This window comes from Pseudophryne corroboree, chromosome 2 (assembly GCF_028390025.1).
Source record: "Pseudophryne corroboree isolate aPseCor3 chromosome 2, aPseCor3.hap2, whole genome shotgun sequence".
Lineage (NCBI taxonomy): Eukaryota > Metazoa > Chordata > Amphibia > Anura > Myobatrachidae > Pseudophryne > Pseudophryne corroboree.
The window spans coordinates 386,540,037-386,561,709 of record NC_086445.1 but is presented as its reverse complement, the minus strand read 5'-3'; the positions used below and the strand labels follow the sequence as shown (position 1 = coordinate 386,561,709).

Below are 21,673 nucleotides of genomic sequence, written 5' to 3'. Positions count from 1 at the left end.
TTTTATATTTTCCCAGCAGCTGCTAATGTCTACAACTGCTGGGTGGGGGGTGATGCTGGGCTGACCGTTAGCAGTGATCGGTAGCATGGCAGGTACTGGCGGGGCAAGGAAGCAGAGGAACTGGAGGTTCCTCTGAGAGCGGCAACTGCAGGAAGATTATCTTTCTGCAGGCGCACAGGGAGCTTTTTTGACATGTCGTAACAGATTCAACCATGTCAGGGAAACACAGCCTTGTGTGGTCGCATCTGATGTGACATGCCAGGCAAGTGGTTAACTGAAACAGCAGAAAGTTTTGGATATTTACTTACATCTCTTTCTGGCCCAGAAACAGGACTGTTCATTTTAATCTATTGTGAACCTAAAAAACATTCTGTTGAGGGTAAGACATGTTCAAGATGGTGTCCTTGAGGACAGTCCTCAACAGTATAGAATAGGATGAGTGTCTGTGAACATCTGCGATGCATAATTAAATTTTTAATTATGGGAGGGAAAACTGCATCAACAGATTTGTGTTTCAGGCTGGGGGCCGTTGCTCTTCAGTAATTCAGTATATGTGCTGGAGCGCTGAGTAATTTTCAACACCAGTACTTGCAAGGAAGGACCATCAGTGTCCTATCCAACAATGACACAACTGTTACATAAATCACCAAGGGGGCACCAAAAGTGCCCTGGCCATGACAGAAACCAGAAGCCTAATGCTTTGATTGGAGCAAAATGTTCCAGTTATCACCGTGAATATCAATCGTGGTTGTGGAAACTGTGAAGCCCCTTGAAAAGAGGAGACTAAGAGGAGACATTATTAATATCTTCAAATATGTAAAGGGTCAATACAAAGAGTTAGCAGGGGATTTGTTTATTAAAAGAACTCTGTATAGGACACGTGGGCACTCACTGAGACTAAAGGAGAGAAAATTCCATACACAACGTAAAAAAGGGTTCTTCACCGTAAGGGCAATATGGATTTGGAACTCCCTGCCGGAGAAGGTAATAATGGCAGACTCTGTAAATGCATTTAAGAACGGACTGGACAAATTTTTAACTGGAAAAATGTAAATGCATTTAAAAACGGATTGGACAGTTTTCTAGCTGTAAAAGGCATCCTACGCTATAGCATTTAACATATTGACATTATGTATATGGGAGTGATACGAAATATAGTTGTCAATAGGTACAAAACCACTATTTTGGTTGGTGCATTATAATATGCACTGCTTAATACGTATACAGGTTGATCTCGATGGGCATTTTGCCTTTTTTCAACCTCACTAACTATGTAACTATGAAACCGATTTCCTCAACAGACAAACCCTTCACCCTGGTGAATGGTGATCCCTTTATCCACATGTTGACATGGTGCCATCTAGGTTGATACACAAGTTGAAGTGCTTCTGCTCCCGGACAGGGTGTTCACTGGCTCTTCTGGAGGCTTCATATTGGTTTCTTGGAGCTTCAATCTGATTTTCCTGTTTTGTTTGGTGGCGAAGTTTCCATGAGTCCTTAAAATAGAGGGCCTTCCTGTGATTCCGGTAGTCTCAGACTGACCAAAATGGTCTTGGTTCACTGAAATCCTAAACATAGTCCTAGGTGTTGTCTGCCTCCAAAACCTATCTTAAGTCAGGGCCATCATAGTTTACCTGTGGATGTAAGGTGAGTTTACCTTTACTTAAGGACAGCTTCAGGACTCCCCTTGTTGTATCCAGTGTCCCCCAGTTGGATCCCAGAAAAAAATGGGGCTTTTGTACTTAATTTTAAGTGCTTTTCTCTCAGTCCATTTGAGGACACTGAATCCCATCCCAGGCAGCTAATGAGGTATATAGGGGAAGTTTATTTTCAGTAAATTTAAAATACTCAAGCTATTGTCAACTAACTCCATGACTCATGATATCCGGTATTCCTCAATGGACTGCAAAAAAAGATTTATAGTAGTTCAACTGTCAAACAGCTCAAATGCTGTTTAGCTACAGTAGACCTGGCCAACCTGTGGCTCTCCAGCTGCTGTGAAACTACAAGTCCCAGCGTGCCTTGCCACAGTTTTACTGCTAGGGAATGCTAAAATGTGGCTAGGCATCCTGGGATGTATAGCTCCACAACAGCTGGAGAGTCACAGGTTGGCCAGGTCTGAGCTACGGGAACTGTTGCAATTGGGATTTTTACAAGATACCTTTTCATACTGGATCAACTTTTATTCAAGGTTTAGTGGTCCGTTACTTATACATGAAAAGTATTTTAACGTTTAACCAACTTTTTATTGTGATATTGGAAGTAGTTTAAAAATCCTAACTTCTTTTTTCTGTTTCACTATTCCTTATTATGCATGCTTTCAGTTTATAATTGCTGAAATCTTGCTTGCAACTTCAAGATTAAAAAAAATACATCTAATATGTAGTCCTTAACAAAAGTTAATGATTTCTTCAATATATCCTAAATCCAACATTTGAAACAATCAAATACTCATTGTGGCAATACATGATTGTCCCTTCACTCAAGATCCCTGTTATGTCATCAGGAAAATATGTGCTATTAATGAAAAATGAGTCAATGTTACATTCAGTCAATTTAAAAGTAAAAATAAATGCAACAGAGGAGATTTAACATATTTAGCATCCAATCTGAACTCACCAGGGTGACAATTTTATGCGACGGCAAAGGATATATGGGCATGCTGAACCAATGAAGGTAGAACCAATAAATACTGTGGAATTGTTATTCTTCATTTACACCTGGCTAAACAATCTAATAACTAACCATTACTTATGTCAGGGAAAACCAGAGCAAAACACAGCAACATAAGCTGTCAGGTTTATCTTGTTTGATATGATTGACTATTGTAGTATCATTGAAATAGAGACAGCTGCATTTACATGTCCCAAAGTATGCTGACAAATCTAAAGGGCCCTGCACACTAGAAGACATGACCAATGTGAAAGATGAACAATGTGGAAGACGAGCAATTTCCCTTGAACTCCCCAGAACCCTGACAAACGAAATTGAGTGTACACACTACTGGGCCCTACACATTTATCGATCCACCGCCGAGCTGCCCGGCGGCGGATCAGGCCAACGGGCGACTCGGTGGCAGGGGGAGTGAAGTTTCTTCACTTCCCCCGTCACCTGGCTCCATAGCACTGCATGCTAATATGGACGAGATTGTCCATATTGGCCTGCATGCATAAGCGACGGGGCACCAACGATGAATGAGCGCGGGGCCATGCAGCGTTCACCATTGGTGCCTACACACAGAACGATATGAATGAGTTCTCGTTAATTAATGAACGAGCACGTTCATATCGTTCTGTTTTATCTACCAGTGTGTAGGGCCCTTTTCAAACAATTTGAAAGGCAACAGATATCTTTGGAATTGGCATCTTTTTTATACCCCTTTCACACCAGCACCCCTGAACACGGGTTTTTGGCACATGAACGCGCAAAACCCGTGTTCATGTGCAGTGTGAAAGGGGTCCAGGGTTAAAATACCGGGTCGAGTGACCCGGTATTTCAACCCTGCTCACGTGTTCAACCCGGCTCACTGTGTGGTGTGAACGGGAGCCGGGTCGATGCGACCCATTTCCCGTCCACTCTCTATGTACGTGCGGCGCTTTGAGATCATGTGATCGACAAGCGACGCCACCGCTGACGTCAGCAACCCGGCAATATGCCGAGTTGCTGACTGCGGTGTGAAAGGTGCCTGAGGCGGGTTGCACCCTGGGAGCTCCCGCCTCAGACTCGTGGGTGTGACCCGCTTCAGTCACTGTGAAAGGGGTATTACATATTTTAATATTGGGGAGGCATTTCTGGGTGGGTGGGTGGGCAGGGCTGTAGAAGGGGGAGCCAGTAAAAGTTTTTTCTTATGTCCTAGAGGATACTGGGGTCCCATTTAGTACCATGGGGTATAGACGGGTCCACTAGGAGCCATGGGCTCCCCCCTCTATGCCCCTCCTACCAGACTCAGTTTAGAAAATGTGCGGAGCCGGTCACGCTTATGGAAGCTCCTGAAGAGTTTTTTGCATTTATTTTATATGTTTGCTATTTTCAGGGAGGGCTGGATGGCACCAGCCTGCCTGCTTCGTGGGACTTAGGGGGGGAACGGCACAACCTCTTGAGGGTTAATGGTCCCGTTCCCCGCTGACAGGACACTGAGCTCCTGAGGGAACTATTCGCAAGCCCGACCATGGTGAGCGTACATTCCCGCAGCATGCCGCCACCCCTAACAGAGCCAGAAGAGTGGTGAGTACTAAGTAGAGATGAGTGGGTTCGGATTTACTCGGTTCTTTATGCCAGAATTATCGCCATTTCTTATTTTCTGGATTTTTCTTACTGAAAATACTGGCCCGAGTGACCCGGTATCAAGTGACCCGCTAACCAAAACACGTGACGTCCAGTAGCCAATAAGGAGATTCGGGTAAATCCAAGTAAAATCGAACCCGCTCATCTCTAGTACTAAGCCGGCGTCCCAGTTAGCGGGGCGCCGGCCATTATGGCGGCATGAGGGTACGGAGATGCACGACTTCTAACCGGGAATGGGAATGGCTCTTTGGGATTGAATTGGATACATGGTTTTCCAAAGTTACTGCTGGGAAATCCACGTTTCTCCCCTCTGGGGCCCCTCTGGGGCCCCGCCGGCGAGACGCTCCTACCTGGGGCCATCTGTCCAGTCCTTTCGCTCGCACAGATTTCGATCTAAGGCCAGAGGTGCCTCCACTGCGAATAGAGGCACCAGAGGTAAGTCCAGAAAGCCTGTAAGCACCAGCTCTCAGGAACAAACCACCGGTTCTGCTTCCACTAAGGCCTTAGCATGACGGTGCCCACCCACCCCGAGGGGATCTCCAGGTGGGTCACTTCACCCACGTTTGGGAGACCGCCTGCCAGGATACATGGGTCAGAAATCTCATTTCTCAGGACTACAAGCTGGAGTTAGACAGTGCTCCTCCCCAACGATTTTTCAAATCATGCTTTCCAGCTTTGGGGGATATGCAAGTTACGTTGCAACAGGCCATCCAAAATTTGGTCCAGTCTCACGTCTTTGTTCCAGTACCAATACTGCATTGCGGTAAGGGGTTTTACTCCAACCTATTTGTGGTACTAAAACCGGACGGTTCGGTAAGACCCACTTTGAATCTAAAATCCTTGAATCCTTATTTGAAGGTGTTCAAGTTCAAAATGGAATCCTTGCGAACAGTGATTGCAGGCCTGGAAGAACAGGAATTCACGGTCTCCTTGGATATCAAGGACGCCTACAGTACCTCCATATTCCAATTTGGCCGCCTCATCAGGCGTTCCTGCGGTTTGCCCTGCTGGACGATCACTTCCAATTCCAGGCACTGCTCTTTGACCTGTCCACAGCCCCGAGGGTATTCATGAAGGTGATGGCGAAGATAATGTTCCAACTCCGGGTCCAGGGGGTCAATGTTGTCCCTTACCTGGACGATCTTCTGATAAAAGCAAGATCCAGGGAACTTTTATTGCTTCATATCGACCGCACTATCCATCTTCTGTCGGACCATGGGTGGATTCTCAACTTACAGAAGTCCCACCTGGAGCCAACTCAGAGGTTCCTGGGGATGTTGCTGGATACTGTGGCCCAGAAGGTGTTCATACCAGAGGACAAGGCTAGAACACTTCAGGATATGATCCGCACGGTGCTCGGACCTACTCGAGTATCCATCCATCTTTGCATAAGATTGTTGGGAAAGATGGTTGTTTCATACGAGGCGATCCAGTATGGGAGGTTCCATGCCAGAACATTTCAGTTGGATCTCCTAAGCAAGTGGTCCGGATCACATCTAGAGATGCATAGGATGATTTGGCTGTCACCTCAGGCCAGGATTTCCCTCATGTGGTGGCTTCAGTCCTCAAATCTCCTGGAAGGCCGGAGTTTCAGGATTCAGGATTGGACCCTCCTCACGACGGATGCGAGGGGATGGGGAGCTGTTACCCAGGGGGCGCAGTTCCAGGGCAGGTGGTCAGCCCACGAAGCCCTCCTTCAGATCAACATTCTGGAACTTCGGGTGATCTACAATGCTCTGCTTCAGGCCTCTCCTCTGCTCAGGAAACACACAATCCAGGTTCAGTCGGACAACGCCACGGCAGTCGCGTATATCAATCGACAAGGAGGGACAAGAAGCAGAATCTGCATGCGAGAGGTGTCAAAGATACTCCTCTGGGCGGAAAGAAATGCAAGAGCTCTGTCGGCAATCTTCATTCCGGGTGTGGACAACTGGGAAGCAGATTTCCTTAGTTGTCACGATCTCCACCAGCAGGTGTTCCAGCAGGTCATCAACCGGTAGGGCTGCCCGCAGATAGACATGATGGCTTCAGGAATCAAAGTGTCCAGGCAATTCTGATTGCCCCGGATTGGCCTCGGAGGGTGTGGTACGCGGATCTTCTGGACGTGTCCGTCGAAGACCCATGGCCTCTACCACTAATAAGAGATTTTCTTCAACAAGGACTGTTCATCTATCCGGACTTACGGTGACTTCGTTTGACGGCATGGAGGTTGAGCGGAACATCCTAGCTCATAAGGGCCTTTACAAAAAGGTTATTGCTACCATGATTCAGGCCAGGAAACCTGTGACGTCAAAACACTATCATCATATCTGGAGAAGATATGTCTCCTGGGGCGAGGAGTGCACGTATCCGCCTGCTGAGTTTCAGTTGGGACGTTTCTTACGTTTCCTGCAGGCTGGTGTGGATAAGGGCTTACGTCTGGGTTCGATTAAGGTCCAGATTTCAACCCTTTCTATTTTCTTCCAGAAGAAATTGGCAGTGTTGCCAGAAGTTCAGACATTCTTGCAAGGGGTACTCCATATCCAACCTCCTTTTGTGCCGCCTACGGCACCTTGGGATCTGAATGTAGTATTGGATTTTCTACAGTTCTCCTGGTTTGAACCTCTGATGATGGTAGAAGACAAGTACCTCACGTGCAAAACGCTGATGTTACTGGCCCTGGCTTCTGCTCGAAGTGTCTCAGAATTGGGGGCCTCGTCGTGTAAAAGTCCATACTTAATCTTTTACGAGGAGAGAGTAGCGCTCCGGGCTAGGCGGCAGTTCCTGCTGAAGGTTGTCTCTGCGTTTCACTTGAATCAGCCTATTGTGAATCCGTCTGGTTCTGGCGCTTCTGCTCCTCCGGAGGCATTGGATGATGTGCGAGCCTTGAAGATCTATGTCAAGAGAATGGCTCGGATCAGAAAGACAGATTCTTTGTTCGTGCTCTATGCTGCAAAGAAAAAGGGTTGTCTTGCTTCAAAGCAGTCCATTGCTCATTGGCTTAGACTTACTATCCAACAGGCCTATGTGTCGGCAGCCTTACCTGTTCCTAAGTCCTCTGAAGGCCCACTCTACAAGATCAGTGTGCTTTTCCTGGGCGGCTGCCCATGGAGTCTCGGCTTTACAACTTTGCCGAGCTGCTACCTGGTCGGGGAGTAACACTTTTGTGACGTTTTACAGGTTTGATACCCTGGCCAAAGAGGATACCCAGTTTGGGCAGGCGGTGCTGCAGCAGTCTCCACACGTTCCCTCCTGTTCTGGAAGCTTTGGGACGTCCCCTTCGTACTAGATTCCCCAATATCCCTTATGGATGCTAGAGAAAATAGGATTTTAATTACTCTTAAATCCTTTTCTCGTAGTCCATAAGGGATATTGGCCCTCATTCCGAGTTGATCGCTTTCTAGCTACTTTTAGCAGCCGTGCAAACGCATAGTCTCCGCCCACGTGGGAGTGTATTTTCACTTTGCCAGTGTGCAAATGCCTGTGCAGCCGAGCAGGTACAAACACATTTTGTACAGAACAAGACCAGCCCTGTTGTTACTTATTCTGTGCGATGATTGCAGCGACGAAGGTCACGGAATTGACGTCAGATACCCGCCCTACAAACGCCTGGACACGCCTGCGTTTTTCCAAATACTACCTGAAAATGGTCAGTTGACACCCATAAACTCCCACTTCCTGTCAATCTCCTTGCGATCGGCTGTGCAAATGGAATCGTCGCTATAAGCAGTGCAAAACAACAAAGCTCTTTGTACCCGTACGCCACGCGTGCGCATCGAACATCGGCAGCTAGTGATCAACTCGGAATGACCCCCATTGGGCGCCCGCCTCAGTGCGTTGACTTTTCTGCAGGTTCTTGTTCTGTAGTTACCTGTTCAGCTGTTGCTGTTGTTGTTACCAGCCGTTGCTGGTTGTTTTATGTTAGTGGTGTGCTGGTATGTAAATCTCACCACTCTTTGTTATCATATTTCCTTCTCTCATATATGTGCTTTCTCCTTCGATCACGTTTTTATCTATAACTGCCTGTGGGAGGGGGCATAGAGGGGAGGAGCCAGCTCACCCAGTTGAAGAAATGTAAAGTGCACTGGCTCCTTTGGACCCCGTCTATACACTTTGTACTAGATTCCCCAATATCCCTTATGGACTACCAGAAAAGGATTTACCGGTAGGTAATTAAAATCCTACTTATTAACATTAGAAAATAATGTCATGAGCATGTTTTAAGGCCTTTTAATGGTCACATTCATACTACCAACTGGTAGTACAGAAAAACATTTTTTTTATTTTTTTTATATTTATTAGGAACAAGGGTGTCTTAAATTTGGGGCATAGCACCTGTTATGTGACAAAAGCAGAAATATTCTGTTGTAATCAATTCATGTTGTATGGCATTATCTAACTATATTTAATTTTTCTTATAAACCATTTCTAAATGTAGTTGATATTGGGTTACATTATTCTTTAAATGTATGAGGTTGACTGGATGAACCATGTCTAAAAAAAATTTATTTGATGTACAGTACTTTTTTTTTTCGTGAAATTATGCGCTTGATATTTATTTTGTCACTACAATTGTGAACTTTTGTAAATTATGTTCAGTATTTGATTATTGAATAAATACCTGTATAGTGTTTTACGTTTGTGTGTAGATTATTAGGGGAATTCAATTAACTCGGTCCCCAAGGGGGTAATTCAATTGACTCATTATCCGGCATTATCTGGGATTTTGTTTCACCTGCCTGGCGCAGTGGAAACATAATCCCCAGTAAGTGACGTTTTTTTTTGTTGTTGCTACGATCACATAAATAAACAGAACGATCCAGGAACTTATCCCGTGAGTTTTTGTACAAAGACAAGTAAATTTCTCTGCAGACCAACTCCCCCCCCCTTTTGCAAATCATAGAAAAAAAAGCAGATGCATATAGATGTTACGCAAATTGGGATTGAGCAGCACATTAGGAAAATTATACTGTAGGTGTCAGTGTAGCGTTATTGGGAGTCATTTTAAGATCCTAACATATATCTTATTTTCTTTTTCAGTATTCCTCAGTTACCTATGCGTTGTTCTACTGATGTTGACGTTGCTGATATTTTGGTTAGCACCAGTTTACGGAAAGAAACATATCATGGTTTACATTGGGGTGTGCTCACTGTTAGGGACTTTCACTGTGCCCTGCACCAAAGGCATCGGCCTTGTTGCTCAAGATGCCTTCACCAACAATCCAAGCAGCACGGGTGCAGCATCCATTTTCATGTGTCTCCTAGCAGTATTGGGGTGCAGCATCCTCATCCAATTTCGATATATTAACAAGGCATTAGAAGACTTTGACTCTTGTATATTTAGTGCTCTCTATTACGTGATATTCACAACATCAGTCCTGCTCGCAACAGCAATACTGTTTCAAGAATGGACCAAAGTAGGAGCAGTGGACTTCTTGGCTATATTGTGTGGTTTCATCACGGTCTCCACTGGAGTCATATTAATCCAGATGTTTAAAGAGTTAAACATTAACTTTCGGGAACTGAACAAGACACTGGAGAAGAAAGAATGAAAAAGTAAAAATTGACTGGCCATTGGCCATTCCATGTCAAAGCAACCTAGCTCACTCTTACCTGCTCTGATATATGTGTATCTGTATATGTGTAATTATTAGAGAGAGGCTCCCAATACACAGAATTGGTAGCACACTTCACCTGCCTTAGTTTTTGTTATAAATACAATTTATTCAATCCAGTAAAACATCATTCAAGTCAAATGTGGTTGTATGGACGTATTACAACTGACAGCACATTGAATATTACATCACTATCAATGTTTGATCCAGTGACACCATTATAAGTGAAACTAGTAAGGTTTCAATATGGAAAATATACAACTAAGATGCTATTTATATTGGACTAGTCCTGGAACAAACACTATTCAGAGATTGTCTAATATTATTTACTTTTTAAAAAAATGTATTATTATTTAATACCAGCAAAGATACCAAATGAAGCTTTAATAGAATGTAAGTAGTTATGTTGATTTGCATTTCTTTTAAAACTTCCACTCTCCAATAACAAACAGGCCTAAAAAAAATGATAATATTTTATTAAACATTCACTGTGCAGAGCAGGTTGCAAATGATTATTGACATGGAATGAGCAATACTGGATGTATATAATTTGTACTGTAAAATTCAGATGCCTATCCTGGTATACAATCTGCTATATGAATAAGGCTTAAAGGACAGGTTTTCCCACTGTAATATATTTGTCCTAATAAGCTCTGTTTGCACTCAGGTAACACATGTAAAGCTACTCTGTATTAACACTTTTCGTTGTCTTCTCTTATTAATATGTGGTATCCCAAACCGTTACTACAGGAGAAAATGGAAAACTGTGAACATTTAAATAGGACAAAGGTACCTGAAAATTGCATTGGACTGTGGATAACCCAGAAATGATAAATTAAATTATGTTAATTCAGTATGACAGGTAAACAGAACTATTTATTTAAATTACTGTGGTATAGGAGTGCACTTTTAATAAATAGGATATTTGTGTGTAATGTTGTATTGTACATTCGGAGAAGGAGAGTGAATTGCATCCACTTAGCTTGCTGGCAAATCAGGAGGGCTGATCTGCAACTGCATCCTGGCATGTCATAAAACACATAATCCTCCAATATATATATAAAATACCATATGGAATCTTTTTCTACTTCATCTCTTTATCAGAGCACTCCATTATCCTCATAATAAGGGATAATTTAAATGTAAAAAAAAAAATCATAACCTCAAAATATCATGTTTTAGTATTTAACAAGAGTGACAGTGTGACTTTTGTTTTTCAGAAGCAGTTGCCTCTGTCTAGAATAGTCAGGGGTGACTGTTTTTTTCCTGTTGAATATGTCTGAATTAGTAAAACAATTTTGTGTCATCATAAAAAACCTTTAACTGATGTTTTAGGCACACACTGACCATATTGAAAAATAACGCCACCTCAAAATATTCATTGATGCAGGGGCGGATGAAGATTAGGTTCAGTGAGGTAATTACATTTGGCCTTAGGTTGTGGAAGGACTTGGTTATAAAAATGAAGAAAAAGAAAAAAATCTGCGCAACAGATCCGTGACTAGACATTTTGGTGCCCTGTGCAAGAAAGAGAATTGGTGTCCCCCTCACCATATTTAAAAAAGGACAGCGTGTGCCTAAATATAAGGGCGTGGCAGCATGGGGAAGGGACGTGGCCACAGAATAGTACCAATTAAAATTACACCACACAGTAGTGTCCATTATTCACATTATACTGCACAATAAAGAACCCCTTATACACGTTATTCCAGGAAGAGCTCCTTATACATGTTATGCCAGATAGAGCCCCTTAAGATCATTATGCCAGGTAGAGCCCCTTAAGCTCATTATGCCAGGTAGAGCCCCTTATACACATCATTCCGAGAGAGAGAGTGTGTGTGCATTGTTTCTCACTTACAGCATCTTCCTCCACAGGCAGCGCTGCAGCACACTGGGTCTCACCTGCTCCTCAACCCGGTAACATACATACGTCACATCCTAGCCAGAGGAGGAGCGCACCACACATGCTGGGAGGGGGAAGGACTGCACCACACATGCCGGGGGGAGACTGGCACCACACACCGGTAAACACACTAACCGAACAGCGCTGCCTACTCTCACATAGCGACCAGCGCTTGAGCTGCCATCTTGGTGCACCCGCTTTAAAACTGCGATATGTGCAAGGTACCTTCTGCCCTACCCTAGCAACGGCCCTGCTGTCTAATGCAATATAGCCACCATTGCTTTGAACTTGTGAATGGAAACAGAAGAAGCTCCTAACAAAATGTGTTTAACGTTAATTTGATTTTAATTCTCTTAGCATGCATGTTAATGCCCCTGGTTCTCACTTTTTTAGCGTTCTCTATTAAGTGACGTTGGTCAATTATATCCAAGGCAGAACATATTAGCATTGCCATGCTTCACTTAGATATATTGTATACTGTACAGTATATGCATTGGTTGCATTGATGTAGAATCAATTAAACCTTAATGAATATATACATGAGGAAAATTATGTGCATGCTTTACCAACCTAATTATACTGTGTGTCTCTTTTTATACACACAAGGTTAGATCTTATTGAATGTGCTATGTGGCTGAAGGGGTGGTGAAGGTAACCCATAAGCCTGCACTGATAATCTCATTGTAAAGATAACATATAGAACTAAGCTTTATCTACTTACTGTACATATTAAACCACTTCTTTATACAGTATTTTTGTAACTGGACAATAGCAACTTAGCTTTTTATTGGCTGAAACCATTATGTTTTTAGAAGAACATCATCATCAAAGTTTATTTATAAGGCACCAAAAGTTTTGTTGCACCATACAGACAAAAAATGAATGGAATAAAACAAGAGACATGACGTAAGGTGGGTACACACTTGGCGATAAAGTAAAAGTCGTTGCTCATTTTGACCCTTCCTGAGCGCTGTTGTTTATCGCTAAGTGTGTATGCCACCGAAGAGCGGCACTGCGGGTCGTTAACGACCCTCGGCCGTGCATGCAGCTCAATTTGGACTCATCGTGCAAAACTGCATGCTCTGGCCGGACGCGGCATAATGTCACTGTACTGCACTGATATTATTAGGGATATCGCACAGTGTGTATGTCCGCTGTCAGGCGGCCTGGTCCAGGAGGGGAAACACTAGGCGACGTCGCTTATCGACACATCGCCTAGTGTGTACCCACCTACACAAGGGGATGCATATGATATCCTGGCAGATGAGATGCTAGCTGTTACTATACCAACAGCGGAATCCCGGCAGCGAGTCTGTTCGCCACGCATCAGGCCTGATTGGGTCTGTTCCCACTTGGTTGGTGGTGTGGACCCATCAATCAAGTGGGAATAGTGGGCGAGTGTTGGGAATCCATTTGTCTGTAAATGGCTGGCTGTTGGAATTCCGGCGTCGGTATCCTGAACGCAAGGATCCCGACAACCGATATATTGACTGCATCCCCACACAAGTTACGTGAGCACAGCTGGGCATCAAAACAGAATGTTATACAGTATATATTCTGCGGGCATGTAGTTATAATGTTGACAGTTATGATGTCGACATTGTTGAATTGTTAACTTTGCCTATGTTGGGATATACAGAATGTCAATATGTTCACAATGTCAACATCTTAAGTGCCAACTGTTCTGCACAGACCGGCAGTGGAGGGTTAGTCTACGGGAGGGGAGGTCAGTGTTAGACCCTAGGATTAGGCTACAGGAGGGGAGGTCAGGGTTAGGCACTAGGGTTACCCTACAGGAGGGGAGGTCGGGGTTAGGCACTAGGGTTACCCTACAGGAGGGGAGGTCAGGGTTAGGCACTAGGGTTACCCTACAGGAGGGGAGGTCAGGGTTAGGCACTAGGGTTTTAGGCTACGGGGGGAGGTTATGAATGGCGACAAAATCTACTACACACTACCGTAATGGCATGAATATTTTGGTTAATGTGATTATGCCTGGTCTGGAAACCAGTTCTCAGGGTCCAATGCCGGGTTGCACCCGGGAAGGACCCGTTTCCAATTCCCAGGTGCGACCCGGCATTAGCAATCTGATAGCGGTATTAGTGACTCACAGTGATCTGTTTTCTGTCCTATACTGAACTCAAATTGCCTATCTGGAGATTAGTGAAGGAGTGGAAAAGAAGCCCAATGGAGAATGTGTGTAGTAATGACACTAGCCACCAGAGAATGTATTGTACAGTGGCCTACCAAAGACTTCCTCTGTAAAACACATTTGGCCACCACAGACTGGGCAATATATTTTACAGTGAGTTGTCGGGAACTGGTCTTTACTCTGTGTAGACCACTAGTGCATGAGGTCTGCATTCTTCAGTAGGCACCAAGGAATCGTTTTTGTAGTGTACACTTGTCTATCAGCAGGGATGCCATCAAATAGTTTACCATCAATGTTCTCCATTGATGATGCCATTTGTACTTTACATTAATGGTTGGAAACCATCAATGGAAAACCATTAATGGGCATCACTACTATTGGGCACATGAATGCAGCAGGTAACAAACCATTGATGGTTGCTAACTATTGATGGGACTGATCACCAGTGACTGGATTCTGTTACACAGGGTATGATTCAGGGATTGATGCAAATAAAACTGTTTTACTTCTGTGCATGCACTCTAGTTGCATGGCACATGTGACTCAATGGTTACTGCCAGGAGGCACATCAGAATTGCATAGAGATCACTTGGAATTTCCACCACCAATTCCCTGTGAATGCTGTCCGTTTCAATACCCAAGCAAACCCACAACTTAGTACAGTATATCTTTTAAATAAAGTATTTTTATTATTACAGAAAGAAATCGTACATTACAGATCAACATCACATGCTATAAAGAAGACATGTCATAACGATAGAATACAATGCACAGTATTAAGATTGTATCATAATTTATTAATATTCATATATTCAGATAAAAGCACCCAATCTAATATTGTGTACATTGAAATAAGTACAATAAAGAATATGTTGTGCATATAAACTGATTCTGTTGTAATTATTTCTGAATTTTATCATTTTTATGTTCCTTAATAAATTCTAATGTAAAACAAAACATAATATGATATGACCTTGATATAGGTTAGTATCTGTGACACATATAAACAAGAATAATAAATTACCGGAAGCACGCAAATATAGTGCACTTGTATAGGACGGTAGTAGAGAAAAGACTGGGCGGACGGATGTTAAAGAATTATACAGCCTCATGTGGTGCATTTTTTAAATATAATCCAGGGTATGAAAAGAAGAATCGTTCCATCTAGACCAGATTTTTTTCAAACTTAGAACTGTTCCCATGAGACATGTATACAAAGCGTTCATGGTCTATAAATTAATTTACTAAAGCTAACCATGTCTTAAGAGCAGGGCCTGTCTGAGCCATCCATGAACGGGCTATACAAACCTTGGCTAGGGTACATAAATTGATAACATGCTGTAAGTCAGGGCCACCAGGAGACTCTTCCCCATCAGCCCCTAACAAGAATAGTTTGGGTGTGAGCACTTCGGAGGGAATACCAGTAGTCACCAAGATATTTTTTGATCTGACTCCAAAAAGAATGAATAACCGATCACTGTCGTAATAGGTGCCATAAAGAGCCATTGTCATTTCTACATTTAGGCAATTTGATGGGGCTCAGGTAAGTTCTCTGCAAAATTAACAATTGTATGTGTTGGTACAGGGGCAGATTGGGGTGGAAATCCAGCCCGGGAAATTTATGGAAGCAGCCCTAATGGGGGTTGAGTCTAATGAGGGGGGCAGAATCCCTTCTCATAGGGCCTCATTGTATGTAGTAGCGGCCTTCTTTCATCTATTGCTGCAGCTGTCTTTGAGACTTTATGCTAATGCCGCTGCAGTGTCCTTCCCTGGTGTACATCCATGCGTCCAAATATGCCTGGACTAACTATCAGTGTCTACAGATGCTGCAATCATGCTTTGTGCATATTTAGATGTCACCATTGTTCTCACCATTGCAACTTTCACCAGCCCTATTATGACCTACAGTGTGAGTGATCCAGCATATCTATATGCAAACACATTCAGCAACATGCCCAAGCAAGTACATGTATGTAACTGTGCTAGGAGGGGGTGGGGGTACTGTATGTCTAGGGGCCAGGGAATTAGGGTATATTCCTGGGGCCGGAAGGGTAGGGCGGGTTACGGGTATGTTCCGTAGTCAGGGTTAGGATGGGAACTGTACTGTGAGACCGGAGGATAGGCCTGGTTAGCTTATCGTCCCCCACCAAAGCTAGGTTGAAACCCAATGGGGGCCTAGGAAAGATACCAATCTGGGGCCACTCTCCTCTGATACATCCACCCAACCCACTGACAACGTAGCATTCAGTCACCCCTATACACAATAATAATCATACATTTTAGGGAGGTTCACTAAAAAAGTACAGTAACCAGACATTTGCTGTCTAATTCTACATTGATTAACACTAATTGCACATTGGTTGCCATGCAATTACTATATTTGTTTTTTCTCTGACGTCCTAGTGGATGCTGGGACTCCGTAAGGACCATGGGGAATAGCGGCTCCGCAGGAGACAGGGCACAAAATAAAAGCTTAAGGATCAGGTGGTGTGCACTGGCTCCTCCCCCTATGACCCTCCTCCAAGCCTCAGTTAGATTTTTGTGCCCGGCCGAGAAGGGTGCAATCTAGGTGGCTCTCCTGAGCTGCTTAGAATAAAAGTTTAAATAGGTTTTTTTATTTTCAGTGAGTCCTGCTGGCAACAGGCTCACTGCATCGTGGGACTAAGGGGAGAAGAAACGGACTCACCTGAGTGCAGAGTGGATCGGGTTTCTTAGGCTACTGGACACTAGCTCCAGAGGGACGATCACAGGTTCAGCCTGGATGGGTCACCGGAGCCGCGCCGCCGTCCCCCTTACAGAGCCAGAAGAGACGAAGAGGTCCGGTGAAATCGGCGGCAGAAGACATCCTGTCTTCAGACTAAGGTAGCGCACAGCACCGCAGCTGTGCGCCATTGCTCTCAGCACACTTCACACTCCGGTCACTGAGGGTGCAGGGCGCTGGGGGGGGAGCGCCCTGAGACGCAATATAACAGAATACCTTAGGTGGCAAAACAGAATACATCACATATAGCTCCTGGGCTATATGGATGTATTTTAATCCCCTGCCATTTTACACAAAAAAGCGGGAGATAAGGACGTCGTGAAGGGGCGGAGCCTATCTCCTCAGCACACAAGCGCCATTTTCCCTCACAGCTCCGCTGGAAGGACGGCTCCCTGACTCTCCCCTGCAGTCCTGCTTCAGAATCAGGGTAAAAAAGAGAAGGGGGGGCACGTTTGGCAGCAAATAAATATATTAACAGCAGCTATAAGGGAGTAACACTTATATAAGGTTATCCCTGTATATATATATAGCGCTGGGTGTGTGCTGGCAGACTCTCCCTCTGTCTCTCCAAAGGGCTAAGTGGGGTCCTGTCCTCTATCAGAGCATTCCCGGTGTGTGTGCTGTGTGTCGGTACGCGTGTGTCGACATGTATGAGGAGGAAAATTATGTGGAGGCGGAGCAGTTGCCTGTGTTGGTGATGTCACCCCCTAGGGAGTCGACACCTGACTGGATGATTGTATTTAAACAATTAAGTGATAATGTCAGCAATTTGCAAAAAACTGTTGACGACATGAGACAGCCGGCAAATCAATTAGTGCCTGTCCAGGCGTCTCAGACACCGTCAGGGGCGCTAAAACGCCCGTTACCTCAGTGGGTCGACACAGACCCTGACACAGATACTGAGTCTAGTGTCGACGGTGACGAGACAAACGTAATGTCCAGTAGGGCCACACGTTACATGATCACGGCAATGAAAGAGGCATTGAACCTTTCTGACACTACAAGTACCACAAAGAAGGGTATTATGTGGGGTGAGAAAAAACTACCAATATTTTTTCCTGAGTCAGAGGAAATAAATGAGGTGTGTGAAAAAGCGTGGGTTTTCCCCGATAAAAAACAGCTAATTTCTAAAAAATTATTAGCATTATATCCTTTCCCGCCAGAGGTTAGGGCGCGTTGGGAAACACCCCCTAGGGTAGATAAGGCGCTCACACGTTTATCAAAACAAGTAGCGTTACCGTCTCCTGATACGGCTACCCTCAAAGAACCAGCTGATAGAAGGCTGGAAAATATCCTAAAAAGTATATACACACATACTGGTGTTATACTGCGACCAGCAATCGCCTCAGCCTGGATGTGCAGTGCTGGAGTCGCATGGTCGGATTCCCTGACCGAGAATATTGATACCCTGGATAGGGACAATATTTTGTTAACTATAGAACATTTAAAGGATGCATTACTATATATGCGTGATGCACAGAGGGATATTTGCACCCTGGCATCAAGAGTAAGTGCTATGTCCATCTCTGCCAGAAGAGCGTTATGGACGCGACAGTGGTCAGGGGATGCGGATTCCAAACGGCACATGGAAGTATTGCCGTATAAAGGGGAGGAGTTATTTGGGGCTGGTCTATCGGACCTGGTGGCCACGGCAACGGCTGGAAAATCCACCTTTTTACCCCAGGTCACTCCACATCAGCAGAAAAAGACACCGTCTTTTCAAACTCAGTCCTTTCGTTCCCATAAGTACAAGCGAGTAAAAGGCCATTCTTTTCTGCCCCGGGGCAGAGGAAGAGGAAAAAGACTGCACCATGCAGCCGCTTCACAGGAGCAGAAGCCCTCCCCTGCTTCTGCCAAGTCTTCAGCATGACGCTGGGGCTTTACAAGCAGACTCAGATATGGTGGGGGCCCGTCTCAAGAATTTCAACGCGCAGTGGGCTCACTCGCAAGTGGATCCCTGGATTCTACAGGTAGTATCGCAGGGGTACAAACTGGAATTCGAGGCGTTTCCCCCTCGTCGTTTCCTGAAGTCTGCTTTACCAAAGTCTCCCTCCAACAGGGAGGCAGTTTTGGAAGCCATTCACAAGCTGTATTCCCAGCAGGTGATAATCAAGGTACCCCTCCTGCAACAAGGAAAGGGGTATTATTCCACGCTGTTTGTGGTACCGAAGCCGGACGGCTCGGTGAGACCAATTTTAAATCTGAAATCCTTGAACACTTACATAAAAAGGTTCAAATTCAAGATGGAGTCACTCAGAGCAGTGATAGCAAACCTGGAAGAAGGGGACTATATGGTGTCTCTGGACATCAAAGATGCTTATCTCCACGTCCCGATATACCCTTCTCACCAAGGGTACCTCAGGTTTGTAGTACAAAACTGTCATTATCAGTTTCAGACGCTGCCGTTTGGATTGTCCACGGCACCTCGGGTCTTTACCAAGGTAATGGCCGAAATGATGATTCTTCTACGAAGAAAAGGCATTTTAATTATCCCTTACTTGGACGATCTCCTGATAAGGGCAAGATCCAGGGAACAGTTAAAAGTCGGAGTAGCACTATCTCAGGTAGTGTTACGTCAGCACGGGTGGATTCTAAATATTCCAAAATCGCAGCTGATTCCAACGACACGTCTACTGTTCCTAGGAATGATTCTGGACACAGTCCAGAAGAAGGTGTTTCTCCCGGAGGAGAAGGCCGGGGAGTTATCCGAGCTAGTCAGGAACCTCCTAAAACCAGGACAGGTCTCAGTGCATCAGTGCACGAGGGTCCTGGGGAAAATGGTGGCTTCTTACGAAGCGATTCCATTCGGAAGATTCCATGCAAGAACATTTCAGTGGGATCTACTGGACAAATGGTCCGGATCGCATCTGCAGATGCATCAGCGGATAACCCTGTCGCCAAGGACAAGGGTGTCTCTCCTGTGGTGGCTGCAGAGTGCTCATCTACTAGAGGGCCGCAGATTTGGCATTCAGGATTGGATCCTGGTAACCACGGATGCCAGCCTGAGAGGCTGGGGAGCAGTCACACAGGGAAGGAATTTCCAGGGCCTGTGGTCAAGCTTGGAAACGTCTCTTCATATAAACATTCTGGAACTAAGGGCCATTTACAATGCCCTAAGTCAAGCAAAACCTCTGCTTCAGGGTCAGGCGGTGTTGATCCAATCGGACAACATCACGTCAGTCGCCCACGTAAACAGACAGGGCGGCACGAGAAGCAGGAGGGCAATGGCAGAAGCTGCAAGGATTCTTCGCTGGGCGGAAAATCATGTGATAGCACTGTCAGCAGTATTCATTCCGGGAGTGGACAACTGGGAAGCAGACTTCCTCAGCAGACACGACCTTCACCCGGGAGAGTGGGGACTTCACCCAGAAGTCTTCCACCTGATTGTAAACCGTTGGGAAAAACCAAAGGTGGACATGATGGCGTCACATCTAAACAAAAAACTGGACAGATATTGCGCCAGGTCAAGGGACCCTCAGGCAATAGCAGTGGACGCTCTGGTAACGCCGTGGGTGTACCAGTCAGTGTATGTGTTTCCTCCTCTGCCTCTCATACCAAGAGTACTGAGAATCATAAGAAGGAGAGGAGTAAGAACTATGGCCCTCATTCCGAGTTGATCGGTCGCAAGGCGAATTTAGCAGAGTTACACACGCTAAGCCGCCGCCTACTGGGAGTGAATCTTAGCTTCTTAAAATTGCGACCGATGTATGCGCAATATTGCGATTACTAACTACTTAGCAGTTTCAGAGTAGCTCCAGACTTACTCTGCCTGTGCGATCAGTTCAGTGCTTGTCGTTCCTGGTTGACGTCACAAACACACCCAGCGTTCGCCCAGGCACTCCCACCGTTTCCCCGGCCACTCCTGCGTTTTTTCCGGAAACGGTAGCGTTTTCAGCCACACGCCCCTGAAACGCCGTGTTTCCGCCCAGTAACACCCATTTCCTGTCAATCACATTACGATCGCCGGAGCGAAGAAAAAGCCGTGAGTAAAATTACTTTCTTCATAGTAAAGTTACTTGGCGCAGTCGCAGTGCGAACATTGCGCATGCGTACTAAGCGGATTTTCACTGCGATGCGATGAAAAATACCGAGCGAACAACTCGGAATGAGGGCCTATACTCGTGGTTCCGGATTGGCCAAGACGGACTTGGTACCCGGAACTTCAAGAGATGCTCACGGACGAACCGGGGCCTCTACCTCTAAGAAAGGACCTGCTACTGCAGGGGCCTTGTCTGTTCCAGGACTTACCGCGGCTGCGTTTGACGGCATGGCGGTTGAACGCCGGATCCTGAGGGAAAAAGGCATTCCAGAAGAAGTCATCCCTACTCTGGTCAAAGCCAGGAAGGACGTAACCGCAAAACATTATCACCGCATTTGGCGTAAATATGTTGCGTGGTGTGAGGCCAAGAAGGCCCCTACAGAGGAATTTCAACTGGGTCGTTTCCTTCATTTCCTGCAAACAGGACTGTCTATGGGCCTAAAATTAGGGTCCATTAAGGTTCAAATTTCGGCCCTGTCGATTTTCTTCCAGAAAGAACTGGCTTCAGTACCTGAAGTTCAGACATTTGTAAAAGGGGTGCTGCACATACAGCCTCCTTTTGTGCCTCCAGTGGCACCTTGGGATCTCAATGTGGTGTTGAGTTTTCTAAAGTCACATTGGTTTGAACCACTTTCCACTGTGGACTTAAAATATCTCACATGGAAGGTGTCGATGCTGTTAGCCTTGGCTTCAGCCAGGCGTGTGTCAGAATTGGCGGCTTTATCATATAAAAGCCCTTACTTAATTTTTCATTCTGACAGGGCGGAATTGAGGACTCGTCCTCAATTTCTACCTAAGGTGGTTTCTGCATTTCACATGAACCAACCTATTGTGGTACCTGCGGCTACCAGGGACTTAGAGGACTCTAAGTTGCTTGACGTTGTCAGGGCCTTGAAAATATATGTTTCCAGGACGGCTGGAGTCAGAAAATCTGACTCGCTGT

At 45.1% G+C, this 21,673-nt stretch overlaps 1 protein-coding gene across 4 annotated transcripts in view; it reads left to right on the top strand.

Annotated features, from left to right (window-relative positions):
• Positions 1 to 14,815, top strand: part of NIPA1 (NIPA magnesium transporter 1) — a 68,982-nt gene extending 54,167 nt beyond the window's left edge. For 3 of the 4 annotated variants that reach the window (XM_063953286.1, XM_063953285.1, XM_063953287.1), the window contains one exon: positions 9,304 to 14,815. In XM_063953286.1, the coding sequence (XP_063809356.1) occupies positions 9,304 to 9,815 (512 nt within the window). In that variant the 3' untranslated portion in view covers positions 9,816 to 14,815. The remainder of the gene's footprint in view (positions 1 to 9,303) is intronic. The other variant, XR_010219250.1, reaches the window with a different exon arrangement.
• The last annotated feature ends 6,858 nt before the right edge of the window (positions 14,816 to 21,673 follow it).